This window comes from Hemitrygon akajei, chromosome 16 (assembly GCF_048418815.1).
Source record: "Hemitrygon akajei chromosome 16, sHemAka1.3, whole genome shotgun sequence".
Lineage (NCBI taxonomy): Eukaryota > Metazoa > Chordata > Chondrichthyes > Myliobatiformes > Dasyatidae > Hemitrygon > Hemitrygon akajei.
Window position 1 is genome coordinate 80,685,433 of NC_133139.1, and position 22,175 is coordinate 80,707,607.

The 22,175-nt window shown below is 47.9% G+C and overlaps 1 protein-coding gene across 2 annotated transcripts in view; it reads left to right on the top strand.

Annotated features, from left to right (window-relative positions):
- The first annotated feature begins 341 nt into the window (after nucleotides 1-341).
- The window catches only part of LOC140740213 (TLC domain-containing protein 4-B-like), a 61,122-nt gene continuing 39,288 nt past the window's right edge, over nucleotides 342-22,175 (top strand). For both annotated transcript variants that reach the window (XM_073069269.1, XM_073069270.1), the window contains exons 1-6: nucleotides 342-473; nucleotides 11,569-11,724; nucleotides 13,182-13,271; nucleotides 17,441-17,499; nucleotides 18,973-19,067; nucleotides 19,179-19,252. In XM_073069269.1, coding sequence (XP_072925370.1) covers nucleotides 11,582-11,724; nucleotides 13,182-13,271; nucleotides 17,441-17,499; nucleotides 18,973-19,067; nucleotides 19,179-19,252 — 461 coding nt within the window. In that variant the 5' untranslated portion in view covers nucleotides 342-473; nucleotides 11,569-11,581. The remainder of the gene's footprint in view (nucleotides 474-11,568; nucleotides 11,725-13,181; nucleotides 13,272-17,440; nucleotides 17,500-18,972; nucleotides 19,068-19,178; nucleotides 19,253-22,175) is intronic.

Here is a 22,175-nt window from a genome sequence, read left to right on the forward strand (position 1 = left end):
CTTTGTTTTGTTCACATTCAGAGACAGGTTGTTGGCAATGCACCAGTCCGTTAGCCGCTGCACCTCCTCCCTGTAAGCTGATGAGCCCCATCAAATTTGACTTTTCCTCCGCTGCTCCCCCTGCTGGTGTCTTGCCGTTGGTGCGGCCCTCCGCTCGCTTTCGCTCCACAGCGCCACCTGTGGTTGAATCGTCACCGACTTGCTGATGACGTATTTCGGGGTCGAGACGGCTCCTTTCCCTTGACTGATGACGTGGCTTTTGCTCCAGCGCGCCTCCGACGGCCGGGAGGACTCAGCTGACTCGGGCTTGGCAGCGCAGCCCGCCCCCTGCCGGCGACTCGGCGGAACTGCAGTGACGCATTGGCAAGTGCGGGGGAGTCCGGAAACGAGCGTCAGAATTTCCGGGTGAGAGTCACTCTGAGGATGAGGAGGAGGCGGCACTGAGCATGTGTGGGGGCTCGTCATAAATCAGTGTAAGTGAAGTGTATAATTAAAGTAAATGGTGAACTGGGGCGGTGTGGGTGTGAGCCCCCGGCCCGTGCGTGCGTGCGTGGGCCAAAGACACCTCGCAGGTACTCGGGCTGGTGCATTGGTAAATGGGAAACGGAGGGGGGGGGAAATAAACAACTTGTGACTGTCAGCGCCTTAAAGGTCACAGAAATAGCGGAGAACACGGTCTATGAGGAACTGAAGGGAATTGGCAGCAGAGTTTGCGGAAACATTGAAGAAGTTAATGGGATAGAGACAATAAATAAATCCCCATGTGTGAGACACGCTCACCTGCTAGATCTGAGTCAGAGGTCGACACGACCCAATCACACCCATATGACAGATTAACCTACTAACCCGAACGTCTTTGCAACGTGCGGGGGGGTGGAAACGAGTACCTGGAAGAAACCCGCATGTGAGACCTGCTTCTGCACTCTTTCCAGCATTTTTTTTTAGCAGAACCTGGTCGCAAATGATTCCATGTGCCTGTGGCCCCGGTTGCAAGTGAGCGTTACGGTGCTTGTGACAATCAACTTTGACTTCTGCTCCGTTGCCCGTCCCTGAATGCCGCTGCTCCTCAGGCAGGCAGCCCTTGACCCGCGGCGGTAGTGCTGGTGAAGGTGCCGGGGGAAGGGGGCGGACAGTCCCAGGATGTGATAAGAGGTTTGGCAACGTGTTTCCAAGTCAGGGTGGTGTGCGAACCTGCAGGTGATGGTGTGCCGCATGTTCTCTTGTTGAGAGAAGTGCTGGATTTGCAAAGTGCTGACAAAGTGGCCCGGCCAAGGGCTGTGCACTGGCGGGAGAGGGAATGACAATTTCGGTCGTGGTTGAGGTGCTTTGAAATGAATAGTGTCGTGCTGGTTGAGAGATGTTGCCTCCATAATCATATAGATAAGCGGAGTGTCCCATCCATCAAGTGCCTTGACATGTGGATCACTCCACAGGACGCCTAACCTCTGACCTGCTGGCCCCTGTGAGTCCCTCCTCAATGCTGACTCGCAGGGTATTGATGGAGAGACCCAGCGGTGTAAGGCCAGTGAACGTCAAGGGTAGGTGGCGAAGTCCTCTCCTGTTGGAGATAGTCATTGTCAGAGGGAGGTGGTTGGAGATGATCATTGCTTCCTTTGCTGAGGGGTTTGGCCATAGTGCCATCAGTAGTGGCACACTGCTGACACTGTGATGGAAGAAGGGTCATTGATTTTTAAAAAAAGGTTCGCATCAGGCTCGGGGCACTGCTGCTGTTCCCTGGGGCTGGAATTATGTCCATTGACGACCCCTTTGGGCGAAGTTTGATTCCAGCCATTGGTTGGCCTTTGACTTGGGGCGGCGCAGTGACGTAATGGTTAGCACAACGCTTTACAGGCAAACCAGGTTCGATTCCCACCCACTGCCAGTAGGGAGTTTGTACGTTCTCCCTGTGGCCGCGTGGGTTTCCTCCGGGTGCTCCGGTTTCCTCCCACGGTCCAAAATATGTCCCAGTTGGTAGGTAAATTAGTTACTGCAAATTGTCCCGTGATTAGTCTAGGATTAAATCAGAGGATTGCTGGCGGCGTGGCATAAAGGGCAGAAATAGCCAATTCCGTGCTGTATCTCAATCAGTGAATAAATAGTTCATTTTTGTTAGGGCAGGACGATGCTACACTCAGTCAGTGCTGCTGCCATGTCAGAGACAGTCTCCTCCGGACACAAGTTTGTTTGTCCATCGTACACAAAGGTTGTGATGAGGTTTGCAACCAGATCTTCCTCTCGAAATCTAAGCTGGGCATCGGTGAGCAAGTGCCATTTGACACCTTCCATTACTCTGAAAGGAAGTTTGTTCAGAGATGGTTAGCCGGGGGAGGTGAGCTAAGCATACAAAGGGATGTAGCCATAATCATGCACAAATCACACAAATTGGCAGGCAGATGGAGCAAGGTAAATATCATCTTGGCATTATTGCAAAGGAGGGAGTGAAGTTTATAGATTGGGAAGTGTTGTTTCAACAGTACAGGATACTGGTGAGGCCACACCTGGAATACCTTGCACAATATTAGTCCCCTGATTTAAGATAGGTGGTGGGTGAGATACATCTCTACCAAAGGAGGCGTGTGGTGCTCCTTCCCTCCGCTAGCCTGCAGGTCACCCTTGGACAAAGTGTAGCATCTGCTTAGCCCCCCCCCGATCAGGGTCAAGTAAAGCCATGGGAGCAGGTGGTAGATGGCCTTATCAGCTGCTGGTGCATATCGCACATCCTGGTTATGTGACCACTGATGCCAGGCAGAGAGTCTCCGCTGTGTATTGATAATGGCTGGGGTTACCCGTCTTGTAAACACACTGCCCAGACGAAGGCAGACCAGTTCAATACAAGAACAAAAACAAAAAACCAAAAACGGTCGTGGTCATGGAGACTCTGGTCGCCTTTGTCACACATAACGATGGTGATGATATTTAATAAAGTACGAGCAGGCATTGGAGAGAGTTTAAGAGACGTTCACCAGATTAATTCTGAGGCTGTCCTATCACCAGAAATTCGATCAGTATTCTTTGGAGGTCAGGAGAATAAGGGATGATCTCATTGAAATATTTAAGATCCTGAGGGGAACATGACATATTTCTCGCTGGTGGGAGGATCTTGGACATTACAGAGGGTGGTGATTTAAAAACTGGAACTTCTCAGAGAGGGTGGTGAATCATCCTTGTGGAGGCTGAATGAGTGGGGGTGTTTAGAGAAGGTGGATACATTTTAGGAAGATCAGTAAATTGAGGGCTATGAGTAGAAATGGTTCCACCAAGTTTAGTAGCTAAGCCACACGTGAAGGCCGGGAGCTGGACTTGGTTGTCAGAGGCTACTTGAGATCCATGTTTTCTGGGAGCATTTAATAGGCAGTGGGAGCTAATCCCCACTACCTCCCCAGTTAACCTTAAGGCTTGCTGGGGAATAATGAGGCGCGTGTCAAGTTCTCTTGAGTGTTCGCTGCTTTCCTTATTGGACCAGGTGATGTCCTGCTCTGGGAGTGATGACAGGTTGAGGAGTATGCTGATCCACGTGAGGGCATTTGTTGGGATGTATATCTCTGCTGTTTTTTTTGTCAATAGCACCTTGTAGTTGCCCGGATCTGAGCTTTCAAGATCTGCTGTAATGATGCACAACACAAGGAGAAGTGTGTCTCGGGAATTTGTCTCCACAAGGACTCTGTAGTGGTCACTTGTACGTACCGATGGCTTCACGAGCGTCAGTCACATAGAGCCACAGAGCTTGACCTGCAGCTCAATTCACTCGTCGCCTGCCATTAATCCGATCTGGTGGCCGTATCCTTCAGGATTCCACCAGCACTGTCTGTGACGGTGCTACCAACCCATCGTTGGTGACTGACAAAGCCGTACCCCAACCAGGACAGCGCACAGTTTGCGCCTCGTTACTGCAACTGCCCAAGTTTTATTTTAAAGTGGAGGAGCAGTGATCCATCAGCTGCGGGAGGAAGGGGAGTGGCAGTCAGGAGAAGGTTTGCTTCCAATCTGGAGTCAACGCTGAGGACTTTAAAGTACCTTCTTTCTACACACTGCTGATGGATCCATCATACGAGTGGGATGAGACGTACCCGGGGCTTGTGGCGGAGGAGTGTGGTAATATGACTATGAGTGTTGGACTTTTCCTTAATTAGTCTGTGGGACCTCTCTCCCACCTTGGTCACGGTCTCCAGATGGTTATAGAGAGGACTTTGTAATGTGGACCGCACTGGGAGTCAATTGTCCATTTGATGCTTAGGTTAACATAATTGGTATTGGTCTTTTTAATGTCACATGTGCTGAGGTACAGTGAAAAGCTTTGGTTTGCGTGTCTGTATCCGGAGATACCGGCCACGTGACAGATGCACTGCCACCTGGCTGGTCGGAGGACACACCACATGCCAATCAACATTTGGTCCCTCCCAACTAATCAGTGCACACCTAAATTATTGGTCACCTTAATTGGATTATCTCACCCAGCCCCATGCTATAAAAGGTGAGACATGTGCCTGGCTCGGTCTCTCTTACAGACCACCTCATTGAAGGTAAGTGTATTGATTTATGTTTGGGAAGGTCTATCGTTTGTCCTGGTAAGGGAGCCGCAGCTATCCAAGGTCAAGGGGGATAGCTGTTGTAGTGCTTTTCCCTTGTCCTTTGTTTGTGTAACCGTACTCTGTCCCCACACCGCTTCCTGTGTATTGTAGTTGCTTGTGTTGACCTGACTTCCCCTTGTAAATAAATACCTTATTATTAAAACTGTGTGTGTCCAGGCCTCTACTGTTGAGACTCAAAGAACCAGTTATTTTCCATCACAACAGGAGTTCCGTTCCTTTTCATTCCTCCTACATTTGAACGTAGTGGTACTGCTACAGTTGCCTGGCTGATTATGACTTACAAGAATCAGCCACCTAATTGGATGGGTCTGGAGTCACGTATAGGTCAGAGCGAATAAGCACTTCAGAGTTCCTCCCTGCAGGACATTAGTAAACCGGATGGGTTTTCGTGACAAACCTGTTTTTTTTCCTTTGTGTTATGTTTTGTAACTTCAAAACGTTAATCTAATTCAAGTAAAGACGGGACTCCAGGAATAAGGGTCGAACTTCATCATTAACTTTATGCGAGGCACACACGTGTTGCGTGTCAGTGTGATGACGTATGCAATTAACATATTTTTACATTTAGCCTGTCATTAGTTATTTAAATGAACAAAAATGCTTATATAAATATAAAAGATTTCTGGAATGTTAAATATACAACAGTCATCGTTACCATGTCTGGTTGATGTATTATTTGGAAGTGCCAGATCGTTAACCAAACAATTCCAATTCCTGCTGCCGTGGTGGGATTTGAAAGACCAGTAGCGCCCTGTGACCTTCATATTTTATATTTCCTAATCATAGAGACAGAGGCAATTCGGCCCATTGAGTTCATGCCAGCCCTCCCATCGCACCCATTCCTACACCTGTTTTCCTCTAATCTCCTACCACCCACCTTCCCGAGGGCTGTTGAAGTGACCTGCCAACCCACATGTCTCATTGGGCCAAATGGCCTAATTCTGCTCCTATGTCTGAGGTCGGGTGGGACTACAACCGGAGGTCATGGGTTAAGGGTGAAAGGTGAAAAGCTTAAGGGGAACATGAAGGGAAGCCTCTTTACACAGAGGATGGTGAGGGTGTGGAACGAGCTGCCAGCACAAGTGGTGCACTGAAGCTCGATTTCAAAGTTTAAGCAAAGTTTGGACAGATGTATGGAGGGCTGTGGTGATGGGAGTAGGCAGTTTAAATGGTTCAACGCAGACTAGATGGGCCAGAAGGCCTGTTTCTGTGCTCTAATTTTCTATGACGCTAAGAGGTTCACAGGAAGTGATCTGGTTTGGTGATCTTTAGATACAAAGAAAGATCGGAGAGATTTCCCAAAAATCGGAGACTCTAAAACTAGAGGGGAAAGATTAAGGTGAGGGGGAAGTTATTTAAAGACCTGAGGCAGATGTTTGTGGTTAAGATGGTCAGTGTATGGAACATGCTGCCAGAGCGGGTGATAGAGGTAGGTACAATGATAAATGGCATTTGCATAGGTACATGGGTAGGAAAAGAATGGAGTGACATAGAGTACTGAGCAAAAGTCTTAGGCACATTTATAACAAGGGTGCCTAAAAATTTTGCAGAGTACTGTATTGGTCAGTGTGGAGCAGGGAGCGAGTTGTTGGCGGGAGCAAGGGATGTTGGGAATGGCGAGGGTGGAGCGCTGTGGGAGGGGTGTGGGACAGGTGGCAGAGAAAGAATGTCCGGTAGAGGGAGATCGGTGTGGGTGCAGTCACACCCGGCCCTGAGACACCAGACAAGGTCATTTGGTTCCAAACAATTGGTTTATTGATCATTACAGAATGTCTCTCTGGTGCTTCCCACTCTTGGTCCACAACAGAGACCCATATCAGAATCAGGTTTATCACTCACATATGTCATGAAATTTATTTTTTGCGGTAGCAGTACAGTGCAATTCATAAAATTACTACAGTACTGTGGCTCCCTAGCTATACATTTGTGACTAAGACTTTTGCACAGTGCTGTCAGGACTAGCTCGGATGGACATCTTGGTCTACGTGGATGAGTCACGCCTGTTTCTGTGCTGCGTGATTCGATATTTGTTTATTTATTTATTACGTCCAAGGGAGTAAAAATCTTTATGTTGCTCCTCCATCGCAATGTACAAGCAATAAAGAGGGGAGATGTGGGAGGATATTGCCCAAACACTTATTATGTGCAAAATTGTGTTGTAACATGTATGTACAGTCAGATATGCAATCAGATCAATGTGTATTGATCAATCTGATGGCCTGATGAATGAAGCTGTCCCAAAGCCTGTTGGACCTGGCCTTACCATTTGCCAGGCGGAGGCAGCTGAAACGGTCTGTGGTTGGGGCGGCTGGAGTCCCTGATGATCCTCCGGGCCCTTTTTACGCACCTGCTGCTGCTAATGCCCTGAACTGAGGGAAGTTCACATCCACAGACGCGCTGGGCTGTCCGCAGCACTCTCTGCAGTGCCCTGCGATTGAGGGAGGTACAGTTCCGTACCAGGCGATGACACAGCCAATCAGGATGCTCTGGATAGCGCCCCTGTAGAAAGTCCTGAGGATTTGGAGACTCGTGCCAAACTTCTTCAGCCGGGTGATCACATGGGTTTGGGCGGGATGAATAATAAAATAAAATGGGCGGCATGGTGCCCTGTTGGTTGGCACTGTTGCCTTGTGGGATTCGGTGAAAACTAGAGTTAAGATTGGATCAGCCATGATCTTGCTGAATGGCTGAGCAGGCTTGAGGGGCCGATTGGCCTACTCCTGCTCCTATCTCTTATGTTCTTATGAAGTGAAAGAGGCACTGTTGTACTTTTTTCACCACACAGCCGGTATGTACAGACAACCTGAAACCCTCGATGATGTGTATACTGAGGAACTTAAAACTACTCACCCTCTCAACTACAGTCCCATTGATGTCAATAGGGGCTAGCTTGCCTCCATTCCTCCTGTAATCCATGATCACCTCCTTTGTTTTTTTGACATTGAGGGAGAGCTTGTTTTCTTGGCACCATGATTTTAGAGTGTTGACTTCTCCTCAGTAGGCTGTCTCATTATTAGAAATAAGGACTATCACTGTCATGTTATCTGCAAATTTGATCAGCTGATTGGAGCTGTGGTCGTAGGTGTATCGGGAGTAGAGGAAGGGGCTTAGGACACAACCCGAGGGGGGGCTCCTGTGTAGAGGGACAGAGGTGAGGAAGACCATTCTTACCACCTGCCGGCCATCCGACAGGAAGTCCAGGATCCAGCTTGCCAGGCTGGGGTGCAGGCCAAGCTCTCGGAGCTTCTTGTCGAGCCTGGAGGGGATTGTGGTGCTGAATGCTGAAGCGTGGTCTGAGAACAGCATTCTCACATAAGCATCTCTCTTCTCCAGGGGAGTGGGGACTGTGTGTAAGTGCTGTCGTCTGTCGATCAGTTGTGTCGGTAGGCGAATTGTAGGGGGTCCACTGTGGGTGGCAGCAAGCTGCAGATGTAGTCCTTGATCAGCCTCTCAAAGCATTTGCTCATGATTGAGGTGACTGCGACAGGACGCCAGTCGTTCAGACATGTTACCTTGGTTTTCTTCGGTACAGGGACAATGGTGGATGTTTTGAAGCAGGAGGGCGCTACACACTGGGCGAGGGGTTGATTAAAAATCTCTCTACTCATTGCAACCTTGCAAAATTCTGTTCATTCTATAGTGGTTCCCTTTGATGGTAACCCCTGCTCCCCTCCCACTGCCCGTTCGTTTATGAAAAAGGTTGATTGGGAATCACTCTAGAATGAAGGAAACTTCAAATCTGGTAGCCTGACATCACTCAGGGGAAAATGCTCACAAAAGTGTGAGGAAATAATCATGGACAGAGTTGATGTGGAGCTATGTAGTGGCGGGTGGGAGAATTGTTCAGCGTGGTCCCGTGAGAATTGCAGATAATGTACCAGTCAAGGGATTATGAGCAGAATTAGAGCCTGTGATTGTGGGTGATGTACTGGCTTGAATTGAGGACTGATTAACAGTCAGAGAAGGACTAAACAGCTCATGATCAGTTTGGGATGCTGTGATTCATGTGGGGTCGCAGTTGTTAAGTTTTTGTAAAATAATTCAGAGGATACAGAGCCTGCTATTTCCGAGAGCAAAGCTAGGTGGCAATATAGGTTGAGCTAGCTGGTAGTATAGGTTGAGGGAGATGTTTCAGGCGAATATGGCCAGCTCAGTGAATGGGCAGATTACTTATTTGTGGAGATACAGCGTGGAATAGGCCCTTCCAGTCTAATCATGTGACAATTTACCTACCAACCGGTACGTCTTTGGACTGTGGGAGGAACGCGGAGCACCCGGAGGAAACCCGTGCGGTCACGGGGAGAATGTACAAACTCCTTCTGGACAGCGGCGGGATTGAACGCGGGTCACTGGTACTGCAGAGCCTTGTGCTAACCACTATGTCCCATGGAATATCATATCCGGTACGCTGCTTTGGTGGAAAAAAAAACAGAAAGTATGGAGCACTTTTTAAATCATGAGAGATTGAAAGGTATTGATGTTCATAATCACGAGTGGGGAATTATTTTGTTACAGCAGCAACATTAAAAAAACACACATCAGAGGCTTTTTCCCAGGGCTGAAATGGCTAGCATGAGAGGGCATAGTTTTAAGGTGCTTGGAAGTAGGTACAGAGGAGATGTCAGGGTTAAGTTTTTTATGCAGAGAGTGGTGAGTGCGTGGAATGCGGTGGTAGAGGCAGAAACAATAGGGTCTTTTAAGAGACTCCTGGATGGCTACACGGAGCTTGGAAAAATAGAGGGCTATGGGTAAAGCTTCTGTAGTTCCAAGGTAGGGACATGTTCAGCACAGCTTTGTGGGCCGAAAGGCCTGTATTGCGGTGTATGTTTTCTATGTTTTTATGTTTATAATAATGATAATAATATAATAATATTAACAAAAGTACAGAATAAAAATATACACAATAAAAATTTGCCAATGTGCAATAATAATGGACAAAATAATGAAACAGATTATTGAACTATGATGTGTATTCTCTGTCACACAGAGATGACCTGTTGTATATGCTTATTGCATTTGGTAGAGAGTAGAAACATGAATGGGCTGTCTGGCCTGTTGTTCCTGCTCTGCTGGTGTGTATGAAACATTTAAAGTTACAGTGAGTACAAGAGTAAAGATGCTCTGCTGGTGAGTGTGCGCGTGGAATGTCGTGTACCTGCCCGATCTCCCTGCCTAGGGAAGTTTACACCTGCAATCGGGGAACAGCGACAAGGGTCACCGTATTCACTCTGCGCTGGCTGTGCTTTCCCGAGGAGGGTTAACACAGAATGAGGGGTGACAATGAGCTGCACAAAATTCAAACAGAGCATCACAGAATCAATGAAGAAATTAGTTAACTACGGGGGGTGGTGAATATTGGTGGCTCGGGTTGAGGCGTTTGGTGTCGTGGGTGCTTTTGCTGAGCTTGGTAATCGGCTTGTAGACGTTCCATCACCAGTCGAGGTGACAGCATCAGTGCGCAGTCGTTGGTGTTTCCCTCTGGGAGTGCACACGTTTCTGTAGGCCCCCCCGTTCAACTGCCTCCATCCTCTCTGGCTTCCCCTTCGGTTGACCATTGAATTCTATTGCCTTGCCTTTCTTTGGCTCTTAGGGGTTCGTGGATGGTGTCGATTTCGATATGCTTGCTTACATAGTTATCAGTAGAGAACCACGCTTCTAAAAATTCCCGTGCCTGCACCAGAACCTCCCTGGTGTCCCGGTTACGTCGGCCGGACAGGACGTAAGCTCTTCACTCGTTTATGGGAACACAAACTGACGGTACGGGGGCATGATCCACGGTCGCTGATCTCAGTACACGAAGACGGAGAAGGACTCTGCGGAGGTTCTGGCGCAGGCAAAGCAGGAAGCGGCACGAGAAGATGTAGAAGCGTGGTTCTCTTCCGATAACTCCTTAAACGAACAAAATGGACACCATTTACGAGCCCCTAAGAGCCAAAGAAACGTGAGGCAATAGAATTCAAAGGTCAGCTGAGGGGGCAGTCAGGACAGAGGCAAGCGAATGGTGGATGGGGGAGGCCTGTATAAACAGGAGCACTCCCAGAGAGGAACACCAACAACTGCGCACTGAGGATGTCTCCTCAACTGGTGATGACACATCTGCAAGCGAGCGAACACCACAACATCAGGTAACTGACTCCTGATTAGGCTGTCTAGAACCAGGCGTCCCACTCTCAGAGTAAGGAGTGGTCCCTTAATACTGGGATAAGGATAAGCCTTTTCATTCAGAGAGTAGTTAATTTTGTAATTCTCCACCCAAGTATACTTCAGTCAAGTTTACTCTAAACTGAGCTGGGTAGCCATTTGAATGCGCAGGGAAGCAAGGAAATTGGCTCAGGGCAGAAATAACCTTTTAGTTATTAAATGTTGAAGCAAGAATAACAGGCAAAGTCACCGATTCCCGTTTCTACTTCATGGGCTGTGTGTGTGTGTGTAGTTGCTACTGAGTGAAAACTCGTGAACGTCACTCTGTGTGTGAGAATGAGATTCCATAAGTTCCAGGATAATGTCTCACACAAGGGTGATATTCTGATTGAGAGAATGATCAGCAAACGAACACCCAGACACTGAGCAATTCCATACAGCTTGTTGGCCTCAGGTAGTTTCTGAATGTAGTAGTTGGACAGGGCACAGTGGGATTCTGGAAAGGTTTGTTGTTTTCAGAAATGTTTGGACTCTGTGAACTGTTAATCCAGGAGCAGGCTGGAAACGGCCTGAGGTTTAGTTTTCAAGCAGAAATGGGAGAGGATTAATTTTAAAACCACGGGAACAAGGCGCTTCTATTTAGTGGAGTGATCAGGTGGGATTAGCGCTACTATCCTCCAATTTAACAGCACTATAAATGCGCCTGGTGTTCCTGTCCGGGACCCAGTGCCGGACAACCTCGGGCAGGAGCCAGCCGTCTCGCCGAGCTGTGAGTAGACTGCAAGCGCAGGTACTCGACAAGTTGTTCACCGCTCTGAGTTGTGCTCTCTCTCATCAGGAGTCCCGCAGGAATGGATGGATCATATCTGGTGGTTGTGGCCAGCCTCTTTGTTTTCCAGCTCCTCTTCCACGTGATAACTCCGCGCCTCTCCGCTCTGCTCAGCTGGGGTTACAGCGGCTTATCTCAGGCGCAGAAAACGGAATGGCACTCCAGGTACTTGACCTCTGCGTTCTGGTAAACAGTGCAAAGTTCCTGATAGATTTACCCGCGGGGTCACCTCCCCAGGCTGATTGTGCTGCTCTGTGTTTATTAGTCTCTGCGGGCTGTCGAGTCAGTGAATGTTACCACCAGCCTTCAGATCAGCTCCCATGAGGCGTGTTTGACCACGTGTCATTCCAGCATCTAAATGTTGCTTCAGTTCTACCTTACTTGTCCCCAGATATTAACCAGGTTATGGTGTCAACCTCAGACACTTTCCCATATCCAAGGAAAAAGACTGTAGCTAAAATCCCCACCATTTCCACTCTTCCATCCCTCAGTAACCTGGAGTGTATCCCATTGGACGTGACTGGCATTCCTACATTGAGGCCCATTGCCCTTCCACTACAACCTCTGCCTCTCATCTAGTATTGTGAACGATGCATCCTCCTTTCTCTAGGGCGGGGAGGGGGGTCCATGGCGTAAAATAGGTTGGGAGCCCCTGCTCTAGGGGATCTGCATTCAGACCTCACGTCGCCTGCTCCAGACGCTGCAGAGGGGCTCTCTCCCCTCCAGTCTGCTTCCGCTTCCACGTGTCCCGTCCAGTTGACTACTCCCAGGGCAGCCGAAGCACAGGTCAGGTGCAGGAGAGAGAGCCATCTTCACTGGTGCATCTGCTGCACAGGTTAGTTCCAAGGTTTCCTTTACATAATCGCACAATGATTGTCCACCACTCCGCTTGCCACAGCTTTTTAACCGTAGGAATTATAGAGCATGGGAAAGGCCTTTCGGCCCACCAAATCCCTGCTAACCATATACACCAATCCTACAGTACTTCCATTTTATTCTCCCCACGCTCCTGTTAGCTCCCCGTCAGAGTCTACCCTCACCTACCCGCCAGAGGGGATTTACAGTGACCTATCAGCCCACACGTCTCTAGGACATCCAGGCGGTCACAGGAGAACATGCGGACTCCACACGGACAGCAGCACAGGTCAGGATTGAACCCAGGCTGCTGGGCCAGTGAGGCAACAGCCCGACCAGGTGCAGCACCTCGATCCAGATGAGCCGATCGCCGGTTTCTGAAGGGCCGCTTCATACCGTCATCTTGCTCCCTTGCTGATCTGTCAGACATGGGAGCATCCGCTCAGCAAGAATGTGGAGCATATGACTGCACAAGTAAGTTGGGTATAACTATAGATCTCTGGGTGAGTTTACTTTGCAGCTTCTAATTACAGATGCTTAACCTGCAAATAAATGAAATTGAGACACTGTTGTCTTAGTCCAGTAATCACTGGTTAACCTTCACTGAGAAACGTACCACCAGTAAGATTCTGAGGGAATCAGTACCTTCAGCATACACATAATGCATGTCCAGACTAACCTGGGATCTCCTGGTGTTGATCTGATCGCGTCTTACAGTCCATTATTGTTCGTGCTTGGACTCAACTTTTTTTGCCATTCCTCCGCAGGTGCGTGTCCACAGTTCACGCTCTCGTAGTTGGGAGTCTGGCTCTGTACATCCTCTGGTTCGATGACGACGTCAACAGAGACCGAATCTGGTAAGAGCCTGAAAGTCCCAGCATGAGTCTTTAAGTGAAATCTGCAGATACCGAAGGGCAGGGACCAAACTGAAAAGAAACCCTCAGCGGGCACCAGTTTTAGGCAGAAGCAAGGCCTCAGAGGGCACCCAACCCTTTGCGAGTGCGAAACAGCAGGATTTGCCGGCTCAAGACGGTGAATTGTGGAGGAAACAACAGCTCCCCAGCCCAGGATGTACTGAGCAATGCTGTTGGCAGTTTGCCCACTAATCTCCGTCTATCTTGATATGTTCAGTGTCCTTCTCTCCATTCTACCTGTGATCTCCCCCTGTGATGAACGATCTCCCCCCTCATTTCCTTCGTATTGTGAGACCATGTTGCCAGTTTTGTCTGCTGTTATCAGGAACAATCTCTCATTGTGGTAATATTTTTTTAAACACGAGATTCAGCAGATGCTAGAAACACAGAGCAATCTGTAACCCTAAGTGGTGGACACGGGTGAGGACAAAGAGAGTCCTGAAGTCCGTAGGAAGTGAAGGGACAAGGAAGATATGGGACTTCAATAGCTTCAGGGGTTACATCATTGCGTTGGGGTTACTTTAAAACCCTATTTCCAAAGTTTTTGGCACAGCTGATGTACCGACTGCTAACCCAATACTGGGAACCGAGGGTGTTTGGGGAAGAGCTATTTTTGTTACTTCTGGGGTGCAGTTTCAGGATTAGTCAGGCACAATTGATGTGTTTTTTTCCAAAAATGGCAATTCTGGCTCAGTCCATTAATTTTAAGTGGGTTGTTGGTAGATTTTTTGATGATCAAATGTATTAGTGCGAACACAGGGTTGGCCTACTGTTTCTGCCTGCTCCTGCCCTACTGAACACATGTCTGTATACCTCGACCCAATTTTATCCCCCTTGGTTCAGACCCTTCTTACCTACATCTACGGTCCTCCACGTGTTCTCAACTTTGAGTTCCCTAGTCCTGATCACCTCATTTTCACCGTGGATGTCCAGTCCCTATACACTTCTGTCCCCCAACAAGAGGGCCTTAAAGCTCTCCGCTTCTTCCTGAACAACTGAGCTCCCCAGTTCCTATCCATCGCCACCCTCCTCCATCCCGCAGAATTGGTCTTCAAGCTCCACAACTTCTCTTTCAGTCCCTCCCGCTTTTCCCAAACCAGAGGTGAATCCAAGGGGCCCAGCAAACCTGCCATTTCGTTGGCTATGTAAAACAGCCCATCCTCCACGCCTTTCTTGGTAACGCTCCCCAAATCTTTTACAAGTGCTTTGGTGCTGCTTCTTGCACCCGCACAAAGCTCATCAGTTTCAACAACTTTGCCTCCAAATTCCACTCTGCCCATTTCTACCACCTTTCTACCAATATATTGTATAAAGCTATTGACTCCCTCTCTCTCAGCTAACTTGACTATACTTCTTCCCACTCGGTCACTTGCAAAGATGCTATTCCCTGTTCTCCGTTCCTTCGTCCATGTCACATCCATTTCCAAGATGAGTCTTTCCAGGACATCAGGGATGTCCTCCTTCCACAAAAAAAAAAACAGGGTTTCACCTTCCTTCACCATTACCGAATGCTGCCCTCACCTGCGTCACCTCCATTTCCCAGATATTACCCCTCACCCCATCTTTCAGTTGCCTCAGCAGGGGTATAGAGTTCCACCACATGAGCCTCCGCATCTCCACGTTATTCTCAGCGACATCAGCCATCTTCAATGGGATGCTACCACCAAACACATCTTCCCCCCCCCCCCCCCCCCCCCCACCCGCCGCTCTCTGCTTTTTGCAGGGGTCACTCCCTCTGTGATTCCCTTGTCCATTCCACCCTCCCCACTAATTTCCCTCCTGGCACTTAACCCTACAAGAAGAAAAAGCGCCACACCTGTCCATTCACTTCTCCTACACCTCCATTCAGGGCCCCAAAATGTCCATCCAGGTGAGGCAACACTTCACCAGCCATGCTGAGGTCATCTACTGTATCCAGTAGTCCCAGCGCGACTCCTCTATGTTGATGAGGCCCAATGGAGATCAGGGGACCTCTTCACGCCATCTGCAAAAGACAGGATTTGTCGGTGGCCAGCTATCTTAATTCCATTCCCCATTCCCATTCATGAAATATCAGTCTGTGGGCTCCTCTGCCATGATGAAGCCACTGTCAGATTGGAGGAGCAACACCTCATATTCCATCCGAGTAGCCTCCAACACAACCTGATGGCATGAACAATGACTTCTCCAACATCCAGTTTTCCCCTCCCCCTCTTTAAATTCCCCACTCTGACCCCCCCTCCCACTTGCCTCTTCTCATCAAAACCTACCTATTACTTCCCTCTGGTCCCCCTCTTACTCTTCTTTCTCCCACGGTCCGCTCTCATCTCCTATTCCTTCTTCCCCCTTCCTTTTCAGTCCCAATGAAAGGTCTCAGCCCGAAATGTCGACTGTGGAAGCTGCCTGACCTGCTCAGTTCCTCCAGAATTTTTGTATGTTTGTCTTTTTGCTGCGTTTGTATTAATGTGTGTGATTATCTTGTGGTTACATTTAATTAAATTTAATGGACTGAGCCAGAATTGCTATTTTTGGGGAAGAAAAATACATCTCTGGTATCTAACCAATCTCGAAACTGCACCTCAGAAGTAACAAACAACACACACAAAATGCTGGTGGAACACAGCAGGCCAGGCGGCATCTATAGGGAGAAGCGCTGTCGACGTTTCGGGCCGAGACCCTTCGTCAGGACTAACTGAGGGTCTCGGCCCGAAACGTCGACAGCGCTTCTCCCTATAGATGCCGCCTGGCCTGCTGTGTTCCACCAGCATTTTGTGTGTGTTGCTTGAATTTCCAGCATCTGCAGATTTCCTCATGTTTGCCTCAGAGGTAACAAAATGAGTTCTTCCCCAACCACCCTCTGTTACCAGTGTTCAGTTAGCAGTCAGTATTTCAACTTTGAGAATAGTTTTAAATTAATTCCAAGACAATGCAACACTTGAGGCTATTGAAGTCCCACATGTCTTACTTGTCCTTTCACTTCCTGTTGACTCCAGACCTCAGTGATTCAGTGCTCTCTTCCACTTCCAACATTTAGGATATTGAAATGATTCAGAGATCTCCCTCTGCTGCCTGTGACCTGGGCTCTGTGATTCAGTTCCCAGCGGTGCTAGTTTCTGGGTCATTGGGCTATGCTTTACCTTGGCTTCAGCGTTCATCCTTGGTATAAGGGACATACAGCTGGCCTCATTCAAAGCTCCTGGTTGCTATCCTGATGGAAATAGTGTGTGTGAACATCTGCTGTGAACTTGGAGTCCAGATGTTTTGCTTATTAGAGCACACTACATTTGAAGAACATGCCCTCATCTGCTAGATTTCAGACATTGCTGGTGTTTCACAAGAAATTATTAATTACCCCGAACCCATCATCTTTCCTCATATGGATCAATGTCCACTGGAATGTGAGCTTATACACAAGGTTTGGACAAAATTCCTAGGTCTGCAGATTTTCACTTAATCAGCCTTGGATTGCACGGCATCTTAGCTGCCTGCCAAGAAAGTTGATCTTGTGATTGTGGAATATCTGTCGATGGTTTACATGACTGTTGCAGCAACTAGCTGCAACGGCTCACACACGCTCTGCAAGTGAGATCTTAATCCTCTGTTCCCTCAAATGGATGCTAGTGATTCACAGAACTGGGATTTAACCTGGACCACCAAGTATTTAATGCATTCCCACTTCTTTTCCAGGAAAACCTACCTTGAAGAAGTTCAGATCTCCCAGGCAGGACTTCAGCTTGTTTCATTTAGCTTGTTCACCTTCACTGCTTTCTGATCTCCTTCTCATGTCTGATCGAGATGTGCTTTCCTGAGCAATTGTTGCTTTCCTCCAGCTTTATCCGCCACCCCCCACCCCACATTTTGGAACCGCGCCCAATTATCGCTATTCTCAGGAGGTTCAGGGTTTTCCCAAGCTGCTGCTCTCATCCTCACTCCATTCTTCACCTGACTCCACATTTAGTCACCGTCACCAGGATCCAGGCATCTACTCAATGAGCAGCTTGTGTCCTGAAAATGGGCTCTGTTGATCCTTTCTGTGAACTGTGCCAGTTGCTTATAATGTCATTCGTGCTGACAGCAGGGTAACAAGCCCAGGACCCTTTGAAAACTGAAGCTTTTGCTCTTGTGTTTTACAGGGGGGATCCCAGACTAGTCAAGGTTAACATAGCAATCGCTTCAGGCTACTTGATCAATGGTGAGCATTGCACACACTCCCAGCAAGTCTTTAGATGAATGATTTCCACACCTGAATCTCTAAAACTTTCATTCCAGATATTTTATTTCAGCTGCTCCTCACTTTCGGGATAGGTATGCACATCAAAAACTGAACGAAGCTCCCTCTTCGCCCCATCACACACTTTTAGGTTAGGCACAGCGCAGGTTAGACATTGTTCCATCAAACACCCCCAGGACAAAGATTGCATAAGATAGAAGCAGAGGAAATATCTCTCTACAGCAGAAGTTCTCAGCTTTTTTTATGCCACGGACCCTTACCATTAACCAAGGGGGCAGTGAACCCCTGGTTGGAAACCCCTGCTCTACAACGTCCCATCAACCATTCCCAAGGCAGAGGCGATACAGGTTAGATCCATAATACATTTCACTCTAGCTGTCCCATCAAGGGTAGTGCCAGCAGAAGTTCAGTGTAAAATAAAGCTCTCTCAAAACTGTCCATTAAAGACAGCCAGGGCAGATATGGCAATGGGTCAGAAAGTTTGCGGACCATCACATTGACTCTCTGCGCCAACTTCAGCTCCTCTTCTGAGTCACATCTGTGCTTGAGTGTCCTTGTAGAAGGAGGACATTGAGTCCACTCACTCCTGGAAGCCTTCCAGGACTGGTGTGCACTGCTGGAGTTGAAGTGTATCCGGGACAGTGAGGTTAACTTTTAATTTAGTTAAATGCAGTGATATTAAATGAGCAAAATAATTACACAAAACTGGGGGCCTGAGGGAGAGCCAAAATGAAGGAAAGATTAGCTAGAGAGTAAAAGTTCTATCCACACTGCCCATCAAACACTTGCGAGGCTTACGCAGTATAGGTTAAAATTAGATTGTGGAAAGCCATCTATACTGCCCCATCAGACATTCCTGGTTGGGCTATAGGCAGATGTTAATGCCACTACACCACAATGTTGGCCAATGTGTAATCAGATTGTCTAAAATCTACTTTATCTAACCGGGTCGCGGTCTTTAACCAGCATCGCTCACTTGGGTTGCTGGCTTTTTCACAAACTTCACTCGCCTTCTTCCCCTCTGACTCCTCCCCTTGTAGTTGCACACTGGTCACTAGCTGTGCCCATCTATTTCTGGTTTTTGGATTTGACCACATCAAAATCCTGCTCTGATTGGCTGCTGGCTTTGCACTCGTCACGTTCCTGCTCTCATTGGTCCCTGGCTTTCCCCACTTTACCCTCCTGCTCTCATTGGTCTTCTCACTTTGTATTCTTGCTCTCATTGGTGGCTTTGCCCATTTCTCTTATTGGTTGGTGGTTTTGTGCATTTCAGTCTTGCTGTCATTGGTTGCTGCCTTCATTCCTTTGCTCTCATTGGCCGTTGGCTTTTGTGCTCTTGATGCCCTTGCTCTTACTGGTCAGTGGCTTTGCCGTTTCACACACTTTTCATTGGTTGCTGGCTTTGTCTGGCTTACACTCTCACTCTTATTGCAGATCTAATGCTTCTCCTGTGGCACTGGAAGACACTAGGAGACAGGTATTTCATCAGCCACCACTTGGCAGCGCTCTATGCCTACCAGTATGTGCTGGTAAGTCAAGGGGGCAAGCAGCTTTCCTCTTTGTGGGTGCAGAAATAACCCCAATCCTCTGTTCCCTTTCTTCTTCCGGATCACGTTTCTCACCTTGGTTCTCCTTCACAGGCTCGGGGTCTCCTCCCTTACTTTGCTAATTTCCGACTGATTGCAGAGCTCTCCACGCCCTTTGTAAATCAGCGGTAAGTTGCCTTTCAGTTTGTGTATCGCGTGGGCAATGGGTTGCTACCCAGGTTTCGGGAGCTCTCGGCAGAGCTGCAGAAGGTGCCGAGCTGTGCCTTTCCTGACTGAAGCTTCAATTAAAGCGTAAAATAATGGCCAGCTCATTTTCCGGGTTCGATGCTTTGATGTTTATAGACAATAGACAATAGGTGCAGAAGTAGACCATTCGGCCCTTCGAGCCTGCACCGCCATTTTGAGATCATGGCTGATCAATTACTATCAATACCCAGTTCCTGCCTTGTCCCCATATCCCTTGATTCCCCTATCCATAAGATACCTATCTAGCTCCTTCTTGAAGGCATCCAGAGAATTGGCCTCCACTACCTTCCGAGGCAGTGCATACCAGACCCCCACAACTCTCTGGGAGAAGAAGATTTTCCTTAACTCTGTCCTAAATGACCTACCCCTTATTCTCAAACCATGCCCTCTGGTACTGGACTCTCCCAGCATCTGGAACATATTTCCTGCCTCTATCTTGTCCAATCCCTTAATAATCTTATATGTTTCAATCAGATCCCCTCTCAATCTCCTTAATTCCAGCATGTACAAGCCCAGTCTCTCTAACCTCTCTGCGTAAGACAGTCCAGACATCCCAGGAATTAACCTCGTGAATCTACGCTGCACTTCCTCTACAGCCAGGATGTCCTTCCTTAACCCTGAGACCAAAACTGTACACAATACTCCAGGTGTGGTCTCACCAGGGCTCTGTACAAATGCAAGAGGATTTCCTTGCTCTTGTACTCAATTCCCTTTGTAATAAAGGCCAACACTCCATTAGCCTTCTTCACTGCCTGCTGCACTTGCTCATTCACCTTCAGTGACTGATGAACAAGGACTCCGAGATCTCTTTGTATTTCTCCCTTACCCAACTCTACACCGTTCAGATAATAATCTGCCTTCCTGTTCTTACTCCCAAAGTGGATAACCTCACACTTATTCACATTAAACGCCATCTGCCAAGTATCTGCCCACTCACCCAGCCTATCCAAGTCACCCTGAATTCTCCTAACATCCTCATCACATGTCACACTGCCACCCAGCTTAGTATCATCAGCAAATTTGCTGATGTTATTTTCTATGCCTTCATCCAAATCGTTAACGTAAATGGTAAACAGCTGTGGTCCCAATACCGAGCCCTGTGGCACCCCACTAGTCACCACCTGCCATTCTGAGAAACACCCATTCACTGCTACCCTTTGCTTTCTATCTGCCAACCAGTTTTCTATCCATGTCAATGCCTTCCCCCCAATGCCCTGAGCTTTGATTTTACCCACCAATCTTCTATGTGGGACCTTATCAAATGCCTTCTGAAAATCGAGGTACACTACATCCACTGGATCTCCCCCGTCTAACTTCCTGGTTACATCCTCGAAAAACTCCAACAGATTAGTCAAGCATGATTTACCCTTGGTAAATCCATGCTGGCTTGGCCCAATCCTATCACTGCTATCTAGATATGCCACTATTTCATCCTTAATAATGGACTCTAGCATCTTCCCCACCACCGATGTCAGGCTGACAGGTCGATAGTTCTCTGTTTTCTCCCTCCCTCCTTTCTTAAAAAGTGGGATAACATTAGCCATTCTCCAATCCTCAGGGACTGATCCTGAATCTAAGGAACATTGGAAAATGATTACCAATGCATCCGCAATTTCCAGGGCCACCTCCTTTAGTACCCTAGGGTGCAGACCATCTGGACCTGGGGATTTGTCAGCCTTCAATCCCATCAGTCTTCTCATCACCGTTTCCTTCCGAATGTCAATCTGTTTCATTTCCTCTGTTACCCTATGTCCTTGGCCCATCCATACATCTGGGAGATTGCTTGTGTCTTCCTTAGTGAAAACAGATCTAAAGTACTCATTAATTTCTTCTGCCATTTCTCTGTTTCCCATAACAATTTCACCCAATTCATTCTTCAAGGGCCCAACGTTGTTCTTAACTATCTTCTATCTCTTCACATACCTAAAAAAGCTTTTGCTATCTTCCTTTATATTCCTGGCTAGCTTGCGTTCGTACCTCATTTTTTTCTCCCCGTATTGTCTTTTTAGTCAAGTTCTTTTGTTCCTTAAACACTTCCCAATCATCTGTCCTCCCACTCACCTTAGCTCTGTCATATTTCCTTTTTTTTAAATGCTATACAATCTCTGACTTACTTTGTCAACCACTGTGGCCCCTTTCCCCCCTTTGAATCCTTCCTTCTCTGGGGGATGAACTGATTTTGCACCTTGTGCATTATTCCCAAGAATACCTGCCATTGCTGTTCCACTGTCTTTTCTGCTAGGCTATCCGTCCAGTCAACTTTGGCCAGCTCCTCCCTCATGGCTCCATAGTTTCCCCTGTTCATCTGCAACACTGACACCTCCGAGCTGCCCTTATCCTTCTCAAATTGCAGATAAAAGCTTATCATATTGTGATCACTACCTCCTAATGGCTCCTTTACTGTGAGATCGCTTATCAAATCCTGTTCATTACATAACACTAAATCCAGAATAGTCTTGTCCCTGGTCGGCTCTCGTACAAGCTGTTCCAAGAATGCATCCCGTAGGCACTCTACAAACTCCCTATCCTGTGGTCCAGCACCAACCTGATTCTCCCAGTTCACCTGCATGTTGAAATCCCCCATAACTACTGCGACATTACCTTTGCCACATGCCAATGTTAACTCCCTATTCAACTTGCACCCAATATCCATGCTACTGTTTGGTGGCCTATAGACAACACCCATTTGGGTCCTTTTGCCCTTACTGTTCCTCAGTTCTATCCACACAGACTCTACTTCTCCTGACCCTATGTCCCCCCTTGCAAAGGACTGAATCTCATTCCTCACCAACAGGGCCACCCCACCCCCTCTGCCCACATTTCTGTCCCTACGATAGCACGTAT